This window comes from Solanum lycopersicum, chromosome 10 (assembly GCF_036512215.1).
Source record: "Solanum lycopersicum chromosome 10, SLM_r2.1".
Classification (NCBI taxonomy): Eukaryota; Viridiplantae; Streptophyta; class Magnoliopsida; order Solanales; family Solanaceae; genus Solanum; species Solanum lycopersicum.
The window spans coordinates 18,217,354-18,235,882 of NC_090809.1; the positions used below are offsets into that span (position 1 = coordinate 18,217,354).

Here is an 18,529-nt window from a genome sequence, read left to right on the forward strand (position 1 = left end):
TTCCTGGAGTTCCACTTTCCATCATATCAGATAGAGGTACGCAGTTTACTTCTAAGTTTTGGAAAACATTGCATGCCGAATTAGGTACTATGTTGGATCTTAGTACTGCATTTCACCTTCAGACCGATGGTTAGTCTGAGTGAACGATTCAGGTTTTGGAGGATATGCTCCGTGCATGTGTGATAGAGTTTGGTGGTCATTGGGATAACTTCTTACCCTTAGAAGAGTTCTCATACAATGATAGCTAATAGCTATCACTCAAGTATTGATATGGCCCCATTTGAGGCACTGTATGGGAGAAGATGTAGGTCTCCCATTGGGTGATTTGATGCATTCGAGGTTAGACCTTGGGGTACTTACCTTCTGAGGGAATCGTTAGATAAAGTGAAATGCATTCAAGAAAAGCTTTTAGCAGCTCAAAATAGGCAGAAAGAATATGCAGATCAAAAGGTTAGAGACTTGGAGTTTATGGAGGGTGAGCAAGTTTTGCTGAAGGTTTCGGCCATGAAAGGGGTGATGCGGTTTGGTAAGCGAGGTAAGCTTAGTCCGAGGTATATTGGTCCATTTGAAGTTCTGAAGCGCGTGGGGGAGGTAGCTTATGAATTAGCCTTACCTCCAGGTCTGTCAGGAGTGCACCCGGTATTTCATGTGTCTATGTTGAAAAGGTACCATGGGTATGGAAACTACATCATTCGTTGGGATTCAGTTCTCCTTGATGAAAATTTGTCTTATAAGGAGGAGCCTGTTGCCATTTTAGATAGAGAAGTCCACAAGTTGAGATCAAGGGAGATTGCATCCATCAAGGTTCAATGGAAGAATCGGCCAGTTGAAGAGTCCACCTGGGAGAAGGAGGCTGATATGCAAGAAAAATATCCACATCTCTTTACGGACTCAAGTACTCTTTCTCGCCCTTGTTTTTCTTCCTGTGATCATTCGAGGACGAACGATGGGTAAATTGGTATCTCTTGTAACGACCTATTTAGTCGTTTTGAGCAGTAGAGTTTATTTATAGTAATAACTGTCTGGGTCGACGGATCCCACGACGGACCGTCATGGGCATGACGGACCGTCGAGGGGGTCTCATTCCAAAAAACTTAGATTCTGAAAATTTGGGTACTGAGATCGATTCTCTGAACTTCACGACGGAATGGCAGGACGGACCGTCGTTTGCACAACGGACCGTCACAAATCTTTCCACAGAATTGAGTCTCTGAACTCTGTGACGACTCTGCAGGATGGACCATCGCAGTCATGACGGACCGTCACGAGTGACGTAAGCCCACTCGGGTCGGAATTCTGCTAAAGTTTTTAAAGGGGTGTTTTGGACTATTCCTGCTTATGATTATAAAGTTAGTGGCTTAATGTTAATAACTCAATTACTTGGGGGTTAAAGGAGATAACCTTGGAAGAAATAGTGGGTTATTTTTACCATCTTTTATACTTAATTATATGATAATTAGGGTAAAAGAAAAAGAGTTTGAATAAGGAAAAATAGAAAGAACAGAAGAGAGGGACGAACGAGCGAGAGAAGAGAGAACGAAGAGGAAAGCAAAGACCTTGAGGAGTAGCTTGCGTGATCACGAATTCTTCGGTGGAGGTAGGTTATGGCTTATGCTATTCCGTAGTAAACTCTAGATAGCGATTGATATGTATTGGGTAATTTTGTAAAATCTTCTATATGCTTGATTGTGTGTTTTCATGATGTGATTACGTAATTGTGATGAAATTAGAATGATGAGGTTGTTGAATCTTAAACCTTAAAAACCTCCTTGATCATGATGATGCCTTGGTATAAAGAAGGCTTGATGAACTAAAAGAATGAGAATTAGAGGATCGGAGTGTCACGTTCCGACACCAGGATAGTAGAGGATCGGAGTGTCACGTTCTGACACCAGGATAGTAGAGGATCGAAGTGTCACGTTCCGACACCAGGATAGTAGAGGATCGGAGTGTCACGTTCTGACACATGGATAGTAGAGGATCGGAGTGTCACCTTCCAACACCAGGATAGTAGAGGATCGGAGTGTCACGTTCCGACACCAGGATAGTAGGGGATCGGAGTGTCACGTTCCGACACCAGGATAGTAAAGAGAATGAATCTTGAAGTATGCTAATATACTCCGGTTTGAAGAACCTAATTCCTAAATGAGTATGGTGTGGAGGCTTGAGTCCTCATAGATGTGCTTGGGTTGTGGCAAATGGTTATGGTACTTGTTGTTGTCACCTGTTAAGTGTTATGGTTGATTTTATGTTGTTATCTGATATGTATTGTTTTTTATTTTGAGTTGGCCGATGATACCTACTCAGTACTTGTGCCTTGTACTGACCCCTACTTGTATGTTTTCTCTTTGTTAATTTGTGGAGTGCAGCAAACATACCGTTGTCTTCAACTCAACCGCAACTCTAGCCAGACCTCAGCATAATCAGATTTCAGGGTGAGCTATTGTTCCTAGCTCGGACTGGATTCTTCTTTCACGTCTTGATGTCTTGAAGTTCGGACATGGACCATCTGTTTACTTATTTTAGCTTCCTAGATACTCTTAGATTTAGTAATTTGAGGATAGAATGTTCTTGTGGTGATGACTTCCAGATTTTGGGAGTAATAAGTATTAAATTTTAGAAGTTATTTATTGGTTATATTAATTAGTTTTAAGTCTTCCGCATTATATTCTGGTTATTATGGTTGAAATTTTGGGGTTTATATTTGGTTGGTTCGCTCACATAGTAGGATAAGTATGGGTTCCACTCGCGGCTCGTTTTGTGTCGTGACAGTTACTCTCATAGCATGACTTTCCTAATCCGATTTGGCAAGTACACTGACTTGACTTTCCATAACTCATATCATTAGGAGAGAGATCTTCTTAATCATGCATGTCCTTGGTGTGTTCTTGCATATACCTATACTTAGTACAAGCGTGTACTAATCCCATAAAACTCTTTACGTTTAGGTGCAGGCACAGGTGGACGCAAGAGTTTACAAGACGACGTTGAAGCTATCCGGACGTAAAGCATTCATCTGGACTTGGTAGGCCCTCATGCTTTCGAGGACTCTTTCCTATACATTCTAGCTTAGATGTAGGCTTGAGCTAGTGGAGTATGTTCCACTAGCATTTCTTTCTCAATTATTTTCATACATTGTATTGGTGCCATTCTGGCAACATTATATTTTAAGTAGATATGACTATTTCATTCAGTTGAGTATCATGGTATTAGATGGTTGTTGTGAACGATTATTAACTGATGTATCCTACTATGAAGTCTATGCATACTTCAAGTAACTAAAAGTTTCAAATTTTCCGCTAAAATTAACCTAGATGATGTAACGATGACGTATGTAGGCTTGTCTTCGACCTCTGAGAGGTCAAGGACGCAGGTTTCGGTTAGGGTCTAGACTCCGATCGTGACATCTTTGAGGAGTCGTACCTGGATGTTTTGACCTTAAATACGATTATATACAAGTTAGGGTCCTAACCTATCATTTTAGGCACCAAACCGTACATTAGCATACAAAGATACACTAGAACACATTAGCACATCTGAAGACTAACTTTTGAACTTATTGGACATTATTGGACGTTCTTGGACGCTTTAGGGCGTTTGATATACAAACTATTTCAAATCAACTATGCAAGTTTTAAATTACTTTATTAACATATTATTCATCTTTTTAGACACATGTGAGGCTCTAGTTACCTTAGTTCATTTTGAGGGTCTTGACATGGAAAAAGTTCATCTTATTAGAGATAGACTAAAGACATATTATAGTTATTAGAAGTCATAATAATATGTGAGGATGAGGGACATAGAGTTTGAGATTGATTATTGTGTTTTTATGAAAGTTTCACCTATGAAGGGTATGATAAGATTTGGCAAGAAAGGGAAGCTCAATCCCAAATATGCAGGTCCCTACAAGATCTTGAAAGATATTGTTAAAGTGGCTTATGATTTAGAGTTGCAAGGAGATATAGAAGCAGTCCATTCAGTCTTTCACATTACCTTGTTGAAGAAATGTGTGAGTGATCTAGCATCTATAGTGCCATTAGAAAGTGTGGCTGTGAAGGATAGTCTCACTTATGAATAGGTGTCCGTTGAAATTCTTGATCGTTGGGTTGAAAGGTTGAGAAACTAAGAGGTCTCTTCAGTTAAGTTTTTGGGGAGGAGTCAATACATAGAGGGAGATACTTGGGAAGCAGAAGTAGTTAGGCCAAGTATCCTCATCTATTTTCTTTTGATTGCATTCTAGTTTCAGGTAACAGTTCCTCTCTAGTCTCTCATTATAATGGCCCAAGGGTATACCCTAGAAGAAATGGTATCCTTAAGTCGATACACAGCGTACTCGACCTCTTGGTGGTCTTGTACAAGCCCTTAGACATCATTATTCGCATATAAACATGAAAACTAGTGCGGAATTAAAAAATTTCACAACAATCTCTCAATATCTATTTTATAGAAAACAATAGAAATTGCTAAGTTTCATAGTAGCCATCTTAGACTCATGAATATATCTTTGGGTCATATCCATACATATATTTACTATTTCGTAAGCTATTTTTGTATCATGTGGTGTTAATTGGCTTGAAGAACATTTCTTCCACATCTATTTCAATAACGGATGAAGATCTAGTCATAGAAGCCCATGTTAATCAACCTCAAACTACTCATAAATTTGTTGAACAACCAGTCTCTTATATTAATGTGGAGTTAGCCATGATAAGGTTGATGTAGAGGCTGAAGAAAAATACATACAGAAACAGAAGGACAAAGAAGTAAAAAAACCAGATACATTAATTTAAAGTATCAAATACTCATTAAGGTGTCTAAAAGTTTTTGATACATTATACCAATCATTCAAGTTCATCTTGGATCTCATGATACATTCATAAGTGTATTATTTACATTATGTTTAAATTTCAAATTTTTCTTATTCACATCTAACGTAGTATGAGTTCACAATGTTGATTCATTATTATTTGATTCATATACTAATTTACATAGGATACTAATACACTGAACAATCAAAGAGGCAGAGAAAGTGTATCAGAACCTCCATCCACATGAGATTTTCCTGTTAAAGGAAATCAATAGTATATGTTTATAAATACATATATATATATATATACATACATACATACATATATATATATATATATATATATATATATATATATATATATATATATATATATATATATATAGATATATATTCATTTAAAGTATCAATATTCTTAGAAGTCTATCTCACTTTCTTATAAATTAGTTCAATCATACACACTCAACTTGAATGTTATGATACATTCTTAAATTTGTTAGATAGATTATCTTCAAACATCAAAAGAATCATATTCACAACGGATGTAGCATAAGTTTCAAAAGTCGATAAATTATTATTTGACTGAAATCCTAATACACACAGGGTGTTGACTCAATAAAGGAACAAAGAGACATGAAGCTTGTATCCAAGGAAGTTATTGTAAATACAACTTTATATATATGAAATATTACTCATTGAATGGATCATTATAACAAAATAATTTTTATAACTAATTAGGACAATGAAGTAAAGTTCGCACCAAAACATCTAAACAATTAACTGATAAATTACAACATAATATCCAAATTCCAAATAAAGTATCAGTACAGATTGACATCGATAAATTTCAAATATATTCAAGGCGTGCTTATTGAGTATTGAATAATATAATTTTTTTATTTTTACTCAAAGAAATATAGGATTCGACCAATCGATATCCATTTCTTATGGAAACCAAGAAGCTATAGAAGCACTATTCTCTGGCCTTCAGACTATTTGATTGTTCAATGATTGAGTATTGTCAAGTATAATATATCAAATGAAACACACCAATTGTTGCCGGACAGTAACTTACCGATGGAAATATTAAGAAATGAAATTGTCTCGTATGAACAAACAGAGAGCCCTGTTCAGCGAAATATGATGTCATTACAGATTTTGAAATTACCCGATTTGACTGAATTTGGATCCTGTGACAAAGGGAAATAGAAGTTAATTTAGATGTTTGACCAACCGCACATTCAACAGATGTTGTATTTCTTACCAACCTTAGTTTCATTTATTGAAAGAATATTGTGGATTTCAAAAGGCCTCCTTAAAACTCATGATAAGTAACACTTTGATATTTTTATATGGCAATATATCATATTGTTTTAACTTGTATTGAATTGTTATATCCATACAGAAAATCAAAAGATGATAAATACATAGTCAAATCATCTTCATTGAGTTTTAATACATGGACTTTGTAGGTTCTTTTCCAACGGACAAAAAATAGTTTTAAGGCATATCTCGCTAAAAACGTTGAACATATGAGGTATGATGAAAAGATAAATTATGTACATTTATGATACATTTGATATGTTGTATCAATATAGTATTTATAATATAGAGAAAAGACATAAAATCATCACCGAAGTTGTCCCGAATTTTTAAAAAGAAACCTTAACTTTGTGGGTGTCCTATTACCCCATTGAAAAATTTCACAATAGTATATACACCCCATTTTTCAGCCAATACCACTTATACAAAAATATTTGTAAATCACGCACTAATAGTCACGTGACACGTGTTAAAAGTAATTTTTAATTATTTTTGTATAATTTCTTTGATTTTTCTTTTTCTTTTTCCTTTATTTTTCTTTTTTTTTCCTGGTTCTCTTTCTTCTTGGTCTCAATCCTATATCTTCTCTCATTTCTTCTTCTAAAAGAAAAGTCGCTAAACCCAGTGTTGTGGGAAGGAATTTTCCAGCAGCATTATTGATTTTTTGTTAAACTACCACCAATTAATTTATTTATGAAAATAAATATCATAAAATATTCAAAATATCACTAAGTCAAAATCTGACATTTAGATCACCTCCTTCTCCAACTTCTTACTCCCAAATCGAGTTTTCCATAGTTTCACTATTCCCAAATTTCAAACTTGATTTGTAGGAGGAATAAAATCACCAAACTAATTTGTTATTTAAAATAAAAAAAGAACAAGAATGAACACAATAACATTAGTTTAGAAAAAAAATGAAAGAAGACATAGATGCTCGAGAAACATGGGTAAGCTAATGATGGAAGGGAAGATGAGAAAGAAGATTTGAAAACTAAAAACTATTCCTAATAAAGCTTTAAAAAAAATTAATACATGGATTTTGTATTTTTTTCAAAATAAGTCAAATTGGGAGTGCCACATGGCAATTTTACGTTGGTCTGAAGTTGTATGAATAGTCCTTCACGTGCTCAAATTTCATGACAATACGACTGGTGTTAAAATTAATCAAAAATGTATATTTAACTTGGATTTAGATAGTTTCGTGCGGTAATAGTACACCCACAAAGTTAAGGTGTCTTTTTAAAAATTCGAAACAACTTCAGTGGTGACTTTATGTCTTTTCTCTATAATATATAAATATCAAATCATACAATATACATTATATTAATGAGTGATTTTTGTGCTTTATCATATTGACTAAAATTTTATTTTATTTTTCATTTACGGCAGTACATCAATGTAGTTTTTAACTACTTAACGAAGAAGCCAAAACTACGCAGCCCCAAATTTAGCACAGTCAATTGTTTATTCAGTACATATGTCAATGATGCAAACACAAGGTACCGCAACATCCCTCTTGATGATAATTTAATTACACATGAGAACATGGCGTGCGGGACAGTTGTATATGCAATCGAGAGGTCAATTAAAAATATAATCAAAGAATTTTTCATCCCGGCTAGATTACTGTGGCATCTAGCTGATGATATATGCATTTTGGTGAATCCGATAGCACGTTCCATTGGGTGTTAGTTGTTGTTTAAAGAGAGGTTCATACGCATGTAGTATTCTTCATTGAGTACAAGAATAACTAATAAAATATTGTTAAAAGAGACCTAAAAAAGAGACCTCATGAGAACTTTTTTCCAAAAAAAGAGACCTCAGCGATAGGTCACTATAATGTAGGTAGCTTTTTGTAGGGACCTCATGAAGTCGCAAAATAGAGACCTCCCGAAATCTCCAATTTTTTTCCAAATTTTCTAAAAAGGGACCACATGTGGTAGCTAATTTAATATTATTTATTTATTTATTTATCAATAAAAGAGGCCGCATGAGGTCACTATTTTATTATTTATTTTTATTTTATATTTATAGATAGAGACTTCATGAGGTCTATATACTTATTATTTTGAATAGAGACCTAATGAGGTCTTTTCTATCATAACACAAAAGATAAATAGCGACCTCCTTGTCACATTATTTTGATGAAACGAGACCTTGTGAGGTCACTTTAATGTATTTCTAAGAATCAAATTGCAGAAATGTGACCTCATGAGGTCTTCCCTTAGCAATTTCTTAAAAATAAAATGCAGTGACTTGACCTGAAAAGATCTCTTTTCTAGAAAAAAAATTGGCACCTTATTAATGCTTTTGCAGCTTTCCACCTGTCATTATAATTCAATATATATTCTAATCAGCAAAATCAATCTCAATGAGCTGCCAACGATCGATCAATAACACAAAATAGATTTACTAATATTATGCTTCAACTCAAAGTAATTCAAATTCCAAAGAACAAACATAAAAGTCAGTTATATAATAGGATTTCAAAGATATCTAACATTAAATAAACACATAATAAGTCTCATAAAATAACCTTAACATAAAAACTTTAGGCTATCTAATGCAACTCTAATCTTCAATAATGTGGCATTGAGTTTTCCACATCTTCCACGTCATCTTCCTCACTACTAGACTCCTCCATCAAATCTCTTTGCTTACCATATGTTGGAGGTTGAGATTGAGAGGGTCGAGGAGGGAAAGGGACATCACTGGGACAAGGGATAATCCCTCCTGAAGCAGGTAATGCATCAAATTAAACCTTAAGACCCGCAAATTCTATGTCCCTCCTCCTTTCCCTAACCTATGAGGATTCAACTTGACTAGATAGCTTAGATATCGTATGCTTCAAATCAAGATTAGTCTTCCTCAATTCATCATCATGGGAACTAGATAGGCCTTCTAGCTCAGAATGAAATTCACGAAAGGCCCTTTGCGGCATGCCATAAGCATATCCATATCTAGTTGGACCACCAACATAGTCCAGCCAAATTCTCTCGTCCTGCTCTTGGCTAATTGACATGCCTTGGTTGTCTTCTGGTAAAGTTTGGTGGAAATCCTCCAAGGTTTGAAGATTTTGATTCTAAATTGAACGATAAGAATGTTAGAAAATAAATTTGAAAATAAAGTTATTATTATTTCAAATTAAGGAATACATAGGTCAGTTGAGCTCGTGGATCAACCCAAAGTTTGGATCTCCAGGATTTTTCTTCTTCCTTGTGTGTGTAAACTTGAATGCTTCAGCCTGAGTTACAGACCTTCCTAGTTCCTTTTCCTACAAATGAATCTAACTAAGTTATAATCAATAGTAATTGAATATTAATGCCTACAATGTACTTCATTAAGAAAAATGACGAGATTTTGCCTAAAATCATCTTTGCACTATATTCTTAACTTTAAGTTCATCCTCTTAATGTCACGGTTAATAGAAAACATCTTTCAAATATATAAACATTAAAAAACTCTATCCAATAGTTAAGACCATTAAAAATCTTATGGAGCGAGTTAAATTCACTAAAAATATCTTTAGATTTGAACACATCATTGAAAGTATCCACATTCTCTCATTTCTCTGAAAAATGAATTTTAACTTTCATTAGTTAAAGTGTGCTTCATATTCCTACCTACCATCTTAGTAAAATATGTGGAGCATCACTCTATTGTTACGATAGTTAAAAAGAGGGTCCTTTAACTGAGCCTCCACCTGAACCAACAATTCTTCTTGAAGCTAAACATGTGTCTTACACTTTTTGATCAAGAAGCTACTAAAATTGATAAATTTAAACTCGTTGAAATTAATGAAAATGATCCCTCCATCTTTGATTTAATTTTAAGAATAAAGCAATGAAGTTCAGATCTATATGATTCTGAGGGAAAGACACTTGAAGAACTTAAATTTATTGTTCAAGAAGCTATTAAAAATCAGACTTTACTACTGGAACAATAAAAATAGATTCGCCTAAAAAAAAAACCTTTCTGGGAAGTGCTACTAATGAAAGATTTATATGAGCAATGTCATTTTGTTCAAGTTTATTAGAGTTAGAGATTTTAAGGTTGAGGAGTAAATTTTTATGTTAAATAAAGACGAAGTGCTAAGATTCATATAGAAGAAAGAAGATTGACGATGACACATACCAGTTTTCTCCTCACATTTCCTTGACTATGTGCCCCGCTTGTGTGTAGAGAACCACCCTTAGTAGATGATCTCGACATCTTACCGATCTCGCTCATCTGCTTGAACCTTGCATTTGTCTCCCAATGTTCAACTAACTTTTCCCAATCCTCATATAGAATCCATCGAGGCTTCTTATCTTTTTTACGAGCTTTCAGAAACAAACTAGAAAGTAGACACCCAGCTTTCTTGTGAAGGTTTGCGAAAATTTGAGTCTCGTGTTCCGGACACCAAGCACACTTTTTCTGCAATGACAAGATACATTTCTATAAACACACATTATTGAAGACAATTATTAAAATAGAGTTAAAGCAATAAATTTTAATATATTCAAAACTCCAAAAAAATTGTCTTCTAAGATTAGTTGGCATCTTTCCTTAACTCGAAAATGAACCTATATAAAGATCTTTGATAGTGCAAGAAATGATCCTTACAGCATCATCTGGATTAAAACTATAATAAAAGTTTAAACACTTAAAGGTTAAAACTAAGAAAATTAAGAGATAATCTTAAACTAAAACTATTTTATAAGAAAATATATCATATGTGTAGCCGTCAGGCTCGATGACCAGTCTTTTGTATATATCCCTCACACCAACTTGTGTATGAGCCTGATCATGTGTGGCTGATTGATTTGTGATAGGAGTGTCAGGGCTGCTACCTTGAATGTGAAGACTAGACATCCCAAGATTTGAAATAGATGTTTATGAAGGTTGTGAGTTTGTTGGATGTGATTAACTGTACAAGAGACATTGGATGTCGGTCGCTGAGACTCGGGAGGCAAATGAGTGTATCCATTTGGGGTAGCATATCCGGATGTGGGCATAATCATAGGCACCTGATGCATATAGGTCGATGGAGATGAATCTATGGAGTCAACTGCATATAAGACGCAGTCTGCCTAGAACTTCAATGTACCGGAGTGTCTCGTGTTGGGAGAGATGGTGTGGAGTCTGATCTGATGTGTATGGCAGTCGATCGCCTAGTAATCATGCTATCTTTTTTCTTCTTCTTTTGGGGGGCATTATCAATAGCTTTATTCTTCCAGCCACCTGCCATCTAAGTAACCAAAGCATTTCAAGTCAGTAAGCATGATATAGAGACAACTATACATCACATATTTTCTGGTTCATGTTTCTTCAGAAGAATGACATGACAGTCATTCTGCATTTAAATTTCACAAGATTAAACACTTAAAATTGGTGTGCTTTAGGGAATCCAGAAAAAAATCTTTACAACATAAATGTGCTCAAAAACACAACATCAGTAGTTTTATCAATATGATAGTATAATTAGACTTTCTATATATGGATAAATAAAGTGAATCTCTAGCCTGTTAAATCAGTAAGACAGATTGTATAATGCAAGAGATATTTATGATCATCTAGTTTGTAATATCATATTATGACAAATATGATATGTTTCAAGATTTATGCTACGGACTATAAAAAATCACAATATATATTGATTTTCCTCCTCTCCTAACGACATATCAACATGAACTTGTCAAATTGCAACTCAAAAGGAAAAAATACAATTGGTAAAGATAAACCACAAGTTATTGAATGTTATTAAAATTAAGTTCACGAAAATAAAGTTGTTTGAAAATCTAAATATAAAAAATTGAACATGCTAATTGCTATTCCTCCTCATCCTCATTCTCTTCTTCTGACCATTCTTCATCTTCTGTCCATTATAATTCATCTGGCCATTCTTCCTCATCAATTGATTCATTTACCCCTTCATCTTAGTTCTTCTAACTCAACCTCTTCTAATATGTGTTCAGGATGCTCTAAATCATATTCGAACTAAGCATCCACTGTATGGTGAACACTTGATATGTCGTCATCTTGGTATGCGACATCCAAAACGTTTTCAACTTCTACATGCCTCATGGGTTTGGTTTTAATTACCACCCACCAATTTGATTTATTTGGACGCAAGGGATAACGAGCATAGTACACTTGTTTTACATTTTTTGCAATGATGAAAGGATCATATGCCCTATACTCTCTTGTGTGTCTTACTTCGATGATATTATATTATTTGATTTCTCTTGCACCTCTTTTGGGGGTCGGATCAAACCACTTGCATCGAAACATTACAAAAAAAATTTCTGGCCAACCAGAGTACTCCATTTCTAAAATCTCCTTGAGTACTCCATAATAATCAACTCCATCCTTATTCTATCACCACCTTTCACCCAAACTCCATTATTGTTAGTTTTTTATGTTTGGAGAATTCTCCAATATTTAATTTAAAACCATTTACAACATATTTATCCATTGTATAAATCTTAATGGGTCCCCAAGATATATCCTTCAAAAATTGATTGAATTTACCATTTTTGTGTCATAAACCTATAAATATTTGAGAAGTAGGAAATTATCATCAATAAAATATAAATCTTTCAAATAATTATATCATTATTACAATATTATAAGACTTACATAATTTTCAAATCATGTTTAATAATACTCAAATACTTTATCATTGCCATATAAATGCAGGAAGTAGCTGTCAAAGAGGATGAATATTGAGTTAGTTCATTTACATGGTAATTACATATTAAGTGCAAACTAATATCAACTTACTAAAGAAATTGTTTAACTTGTGGACAATTCAACAAGATATGTATCGATGCAGGCTTAAACTCCATTGCCTTAAGATCCTTCCTTGTACGTTTTTTTGAAGCTTTGTCTGGTTGATTGAAGATTGATAGTGGCTTTGCAAGAGGATTAGACTCACCACTATCGTCATGACGATTGGGTCTATTTCGCAAGCATGGCACATTAATATCAAAGTAATAAGAACCAAAATTAGTTATTTACCTAGCAAGATAGGCTTCAACCATTGTTCCTTCAAGTCTATGTTTTTGCTTCATACCCCGTTTAGACTTGCCAATAGTTCTACATAATATTATATCATAATTAATTTTAACAAAATATTGTTATATAGAAAAATATTAAGAGTTAAACACTTACCTCTCATATTGATACATCCATCTATATTCAACCGGGCCTCCGAGACGGGTTTCATGCACTAGATGCACAGGAAGATGCTCCATAACATCTCAAAATCCAGGTGGAAGAATCTTTTAGACCTTATTTGTAATTATAGGAATTTTGTTCCATCTGGACTAGGTTGTCTTCTTTCATAGTATTAGAACACAAGTCTTTGAAGAACAAACTAATTTCAGTCATAGGTTTCCAAATTCTATCAGGAAATCCACTAAATGCGATGGGGAGTAATGTTTCCATGAAGATGTGACAACCATGACTTTTCAAACCATATAACTTTCCATGCTCCATATCAACACGCTTCCCAAATTTGAAGCATGTCCATCAGGCATCTTAAGTTGCTCGACCTATTCACATAGTTTATGCTTTTGATCCATTGTAAATGAATAATTAGTCTTAGGCTTGAAGAACAACTTGTTCTGTTACTCCTACAACCATAAGTCTCTTCGCCTACAGTATTCTGGTAAGTCCATTATAACTTTAACATTATTTTTTGTCTTGTCAATGATATCCATTACTGTGTTAAATAGATTATCAAAGTAATTTTTTTTCGATATGCATGAGATCAATATTATGTTGAAGAAAATTATCCTTGAAATATGATAACTGCCAAAATATACTCTGTTTTGTCCAATTATGAGTAACACCATATCTATCAAATTTGTAAGGTTGTTGTTCTGTAAACTTGGAAGGTGTTGAACCCTCTCCCAAACTTGTTCTCCAGTCAATATTGGAGGTGGACATCCTCATTCAACAGTTTTCTTTTTGAATGCATTTTTCATACTCTTAAACTCATGGTCCATTGGCAAGTATTAACGATGACAGTCAAACCAAGATTTTTTTTTACCATGTTTTAAAGTGAATGATTTAGTATTTTCCATACAGTAAGGACAAGCTAACTTTCCAGTTGTCATCCACCCTAACAACATACCATACGCAGGAAAATCATTAATCATCAACATTAACGCAGCCCGCAAATTAATGCTTAAGAGACACATCAAATATTTCAACCCCTTGTACCCACGGTTGTTTCAATTCATATATCAAAGGCTGCAAGTACACATCAACCAAGACCTTTGGATTGCAGGGGCCAGATATGACACAATTCATAAATATATATGAACTTGTATTACACATCCCAAGTGGAAGATTACATGGTGCTAAAATACAGGCCAACAAGAGTAAGGTGCAGCAGAAACAGAATGTCGAGTGAATCCATCTGAACATAAACCTAATCTAATGTTCCCTGGTTCTACTGCAAAATCGGGATAAGTTCTATCAAAATGCTTCCAAGCATCTCCATCAGATGATGACACATAACACCGGGTGGTCTTCTGTTTTCATGGTGCCATCTCATATGAGGGGCAGAGCTATTTGATGCATATAACCTTTTTAACCTTGGTATAAGAGGTAAGTAACACATCATCTTAACAGCAACTTTTTTTACACTAGGAGCAAGCTTATACCTAGATATACCACAAAACTTACAGGATTCAAAATCAATATCATCCTTATAGTATAACATGCAACCATTCTCACAACAATGGATTCTCATCGATGACAGTCCTAATTTTGACACCAACCTCTTTGCCTTATAGAAATTATCAGGTATCTCTGGTTTTGGATCAACTAAATCATGCATAAGGTCAATCACAGAATCCATTGCCCCTTGAGAAACATTCCAATCTGATTTGATATTTAATAACCTAAGATCAATAGACAACTGGGAGTAAGGACTCCCCTCACATAAAGGCCGGCTAGCAGCTTCCAATTGTTCAAAGAAAATTCTACTTTTATCGTTGGGAGTTTCTTCAACATTATTATTACCAAATTCAAAATTAGAATGCACCCCATACGCATCCTGAACCATTTCATTCATTCTATAATTTTGTGTATTAGATTTCAACTTAGTACTAGTTTCACCAACAACATAGTTTTGAAATACATCAAAACTATTATAAATTTCTCCATGACTAGTCCATACTGTATATTCTTTTTTAAATTCATTTCGATAAGATGAAGCTCAACAATATCTGGTTTTTCATAATTCATATATTGACATTTGTTACAAGGACACTTAACCAAGCCATTACGTTGAAAAGGTTCTAGTGTCTTTGCATACTCCACAAAACCAGCGACACCTTCCACAAATTCAGGCCTCAACCACATTCGATCAAAATTAGTCATATAATACATCCAACTACGATCCATCTACACAAAAATCACAAATTTGAATTTGTTAAACATTAAATTAAGTTACAATTACAATCCTAGAAAAAAATTTGTAACATTCTACTTAAGCATTTACAATCCTAAAGTCATCATACTCTGCATCACTAAATAGTCATAACCTCTATATTTTAGTTTTACAAAAATTAGTTGTTCACTTATTTCAAACCAAAAGGAAAAAAGTCACTTTTTGTTTCTATTCTTGAACTTATTTTGTTTATCTATGCAAATCTTTATCTTTAGGAACTTATTTAAAAAGAGACGACAAAAAGTTAAGTTGCAATTATACACAATATCCAACAGTCAATTAAAGCTCATCTGACTAATTTTATCTCTAGTAAAGTATGTCATCAAATACAAAAAATAAAATTAATGGGTGTCTAAGAAAATCATGTGCGGCCCTGAAGTTTTTAGTTGGATAATCACAACTAAACAGACAAGTCAAAATTTAGCAAATTTGATTTTTCTTAAAAAATAAGATAACAAGAAGCTCAACAAACAGTAGAATATATGTATAAGTCAAGGAAAATAAAATTGTTCTTTCCAGTTAAATCCTAAAAACAATAAACAAAAACATAAGCTACAGTCCCATATATAATATTCTCACTAATTAGTGATATTGTCACAGTACATAAGACTCATTTGATTTTACTTTTTATTTTAGTTCAAAATAACTTATAAAGAAAATATAAGAAGAGAACAAGAAAAAATGTAAAAATAATAATTATTTTTTCCTATAAGAAATTCTATAGAATCTCATTCGTGGTACAAAAGCAACACTAGTGAAAACTACTTCACTAATTACTTTGTTTTGAAATTTTCCTACTATTGATGGTGAACCTTGATTCTCTCATTAACCAAACATAATCATTCTTGTGTATTGCACTTGTTGGATTACCCTCAAACAATTCAAAAGATCACTTTCTTATACATTTATTAGTATTGATTGTGTACTATTGGAAAGTAATTTTAGACTAGTTAATATAATTTAGATCCTTGAGAGTCTACACGCATAATCATATTGTCCTTTTATAATATTCTAAAAGACTAAATTTTGGGACCCTTAAGATTCGGAAGTGCCCTTACCCATCCTTTAAACCATCTCGAAATCAGTTGAGTTGCACCTACTGCAGCTATAGTAGTAAATTATATAATGATTTAATAGGGGGGAAACAAAACAACATTTAATGACATGAAGCAAATATATACATCATCTATACTCAGAATTTATCAAATCTTTTTATATTTGAATCTGCAATCATTCTCTGAACTAAAATTATGCACATTGCTTCTATCCTACCACTCCTCTTCTTCCTTAAACTCGAGCTAAGAAGAGTATTTCACATGTGTTAATATTCACATTGTAAGTCTACACTTTTCTGTTTCTTGTATAACTCAAGGTGTAATATAATCAAAATCTTCATTAGAAGAACACATCGATCAACCACACTACATTCAAAATTAATTGTGATCTTTGAAGGTGTATCATAATTAGACTATACACCAGCAATGAAACCCCATTCCACATACAATGTTACGACCGGGAAATCATTATGCTAAAGTTTTGATTGATTATCATCAAGAATTACACCTTAAATTAAAAAAATTAAAAGCTTCAAAATTACCTGTTAGAGTCTCCTCAAATCGATCACGGCAGTAACTAGGGCTTCAAAGACTGAGTGATCAGTTGCTGGAGGCTCAATCGATATGTAATTATGCAGCTACACAATCGTTGTGAAGAAAAGGGAGAAAGAGATGTGTGCTAAGTTAGGGTTAAGTGAAAGCAAATGTGGGAAAGAGATGGCTATGTTAATTGAAAAATAAATGCCTCTTATTTTAAATTTTATTTCCCTTTTTTAGTCAAACTTGGTCACTAATATTTATATTTAATATTATATATTTAAAATAAGAGACATCAAATTTGGTCAAAAGTATTTAAAATAAGAGACCTCATAAAGTCTCTTATTTTAAAATATTATTAACCAAATTTGACAAGTAAAAGGAAACCTCAGAAAGTTTTTAAATTTTATTTATTTATTTTCATAGTTATAGTAGCAGCCAAAATGAATTTTAAAATGAACGACCTATACTAATTTTTTTAGATATATATATCATCGACCTCATAAGGTCTCTTATTTAAAAAATAAAATTAAAAAAATTACAGATGCAAATAGTGACCTAATGAGGTCTCTTCTTAGCGACCTATATTTGACGTCTCAATGTTTAGGTCTCTTTTGTTAGTTTTTTTTAGTAGTGAATGTAATTGTCTGGTGAGATAAAAAAAGGTTGCGACAAAGTTGTCCTTTTACCTTCGCGACAGTGGCTTTTTTATCATTTGTAGTGAATCGATCGGTCATCATTGAATGCTTACAAGGACAAGCAGACTGGCATGCTTTTGGGACCACAACACAATTTTGAAGTTAAATTCGTACAAGACATTATGCATCAAGAAAGTGGTAGCTTGTCAGTATTAAAATATTTTTTCTTTGAATTACAAATGTATCTTTTTTGTTATTATACTTATATCCTTCATTTTTAAGGGGTTGTGGAATGTTTGTAGTTGTATTTGTTGAGTTCCTTAGTGATGACATCCTTATTCCAAAAATTGGTTTCTATCCAGAATACCTCTGTACACGATATGCAGCCCTACTATATAAATATCGTACTGAAAAGGCTCACGTAGGTTACATTAGTGAAAATGATCATCCAACAAGGCCAAAAAGTCATTTCACAACACCAACTCAACAAAATTTTGTCGATGTTGAATAGAGTTTATTTATCAATTGTTAGAAACTTTTTATAGTTTTATTATTTTTGAGATACATTAACTATAGTTTTAGTGTTTTTTGTTTTTATTGTTTTAAGGTATGTCTACTCCAGTATTAGAATGTTTCTCTAAACAGTTGTTTAATTTGACTCCAACTTTTAATATAATCAGTTCTTATTTACAATATAGATTGTCGTACATATTTG

At 33.5% G+C, this 18,529-nt stretch overlaps 1 protein-coding gene across 9 annotated transcripts; it reads right to left on the bottom strand.

Annotated features, from left to right (window-relative positions):
* Positions 1-8,528: 8,528 nt before the first annotated feature.
* Positions 8,529-17,378, bottom strand: LOC101258413 (uncharacterized). Of its 9 annotated transcripts, none has more exons than XM_069290269.1 (7): positions 17,182-17,378; positions 13,292-15,538; positions 12,902-13,216; positions 12,758-12,824; positions 10,969-11,366; positions 10,271-10,552; positions 8,529-9,218 (listed from the first exon to the last, which is right to left on the bottom strand). In XM_069290269.1, exons 5-7 carry the CDS (start codon positions 11,152-11,154, stop codon positions 8,940-8,942), a joined length of 747 nt encoding a protein of 248 aa, XP_069146370.1. In that variant the 5' UTR covers positions 11,155-11,366; positions 12,758-12,824; positions 12,902-13,216; positions 13,292-15,538; positions 17,182-17,378; the 3' UTR covers positions 8,529-8,939. The 9 variants fall into 9 exon arrangements, 8 of the variants coding, with proteins under 8 accessions (XP_069146370.1, XP_025883544.1, XP_069146372.1 ...); XM_026027759.2 differs by adding an exon at positions 9,319-9,410 and having other exon boundaries at positions 12,758-13,216; positions 17,182-17,377; XM_069290271.1 differs by adding an exon at positions 9,292-9,410 and having other exon boundaries at positions 12,758-13,216; positions 17,182-17,377.
* Positions 17,379-18,529: the final 1,151 nt, after the last annotated feature.

Bases quoted from the DNA above. Each gene is read 5' to 3' on its own strand.
- LOC101258413 (XM_026027756.2), bottom strand. From the start codon at position 11,154: ATGCATCAGGTGCCTATGATTATGCCCACATCCGGATATGCTACCCCA. The intron at 10,553-10,968 runs GTAGCAGCCCTG...TTGTCATTGCAG, and splicing joins GTCTAGTCTTCACATTCAAG to AAAAAGTGTGCTTGGTGTCC. The intron at 9,219-10,270 runs GTATGTGTCATC...CGTTCAATTTAG, and splicing joins GAAATGTGAGGAGAAAACTG to AATCAAAATCTTCAAACCTT.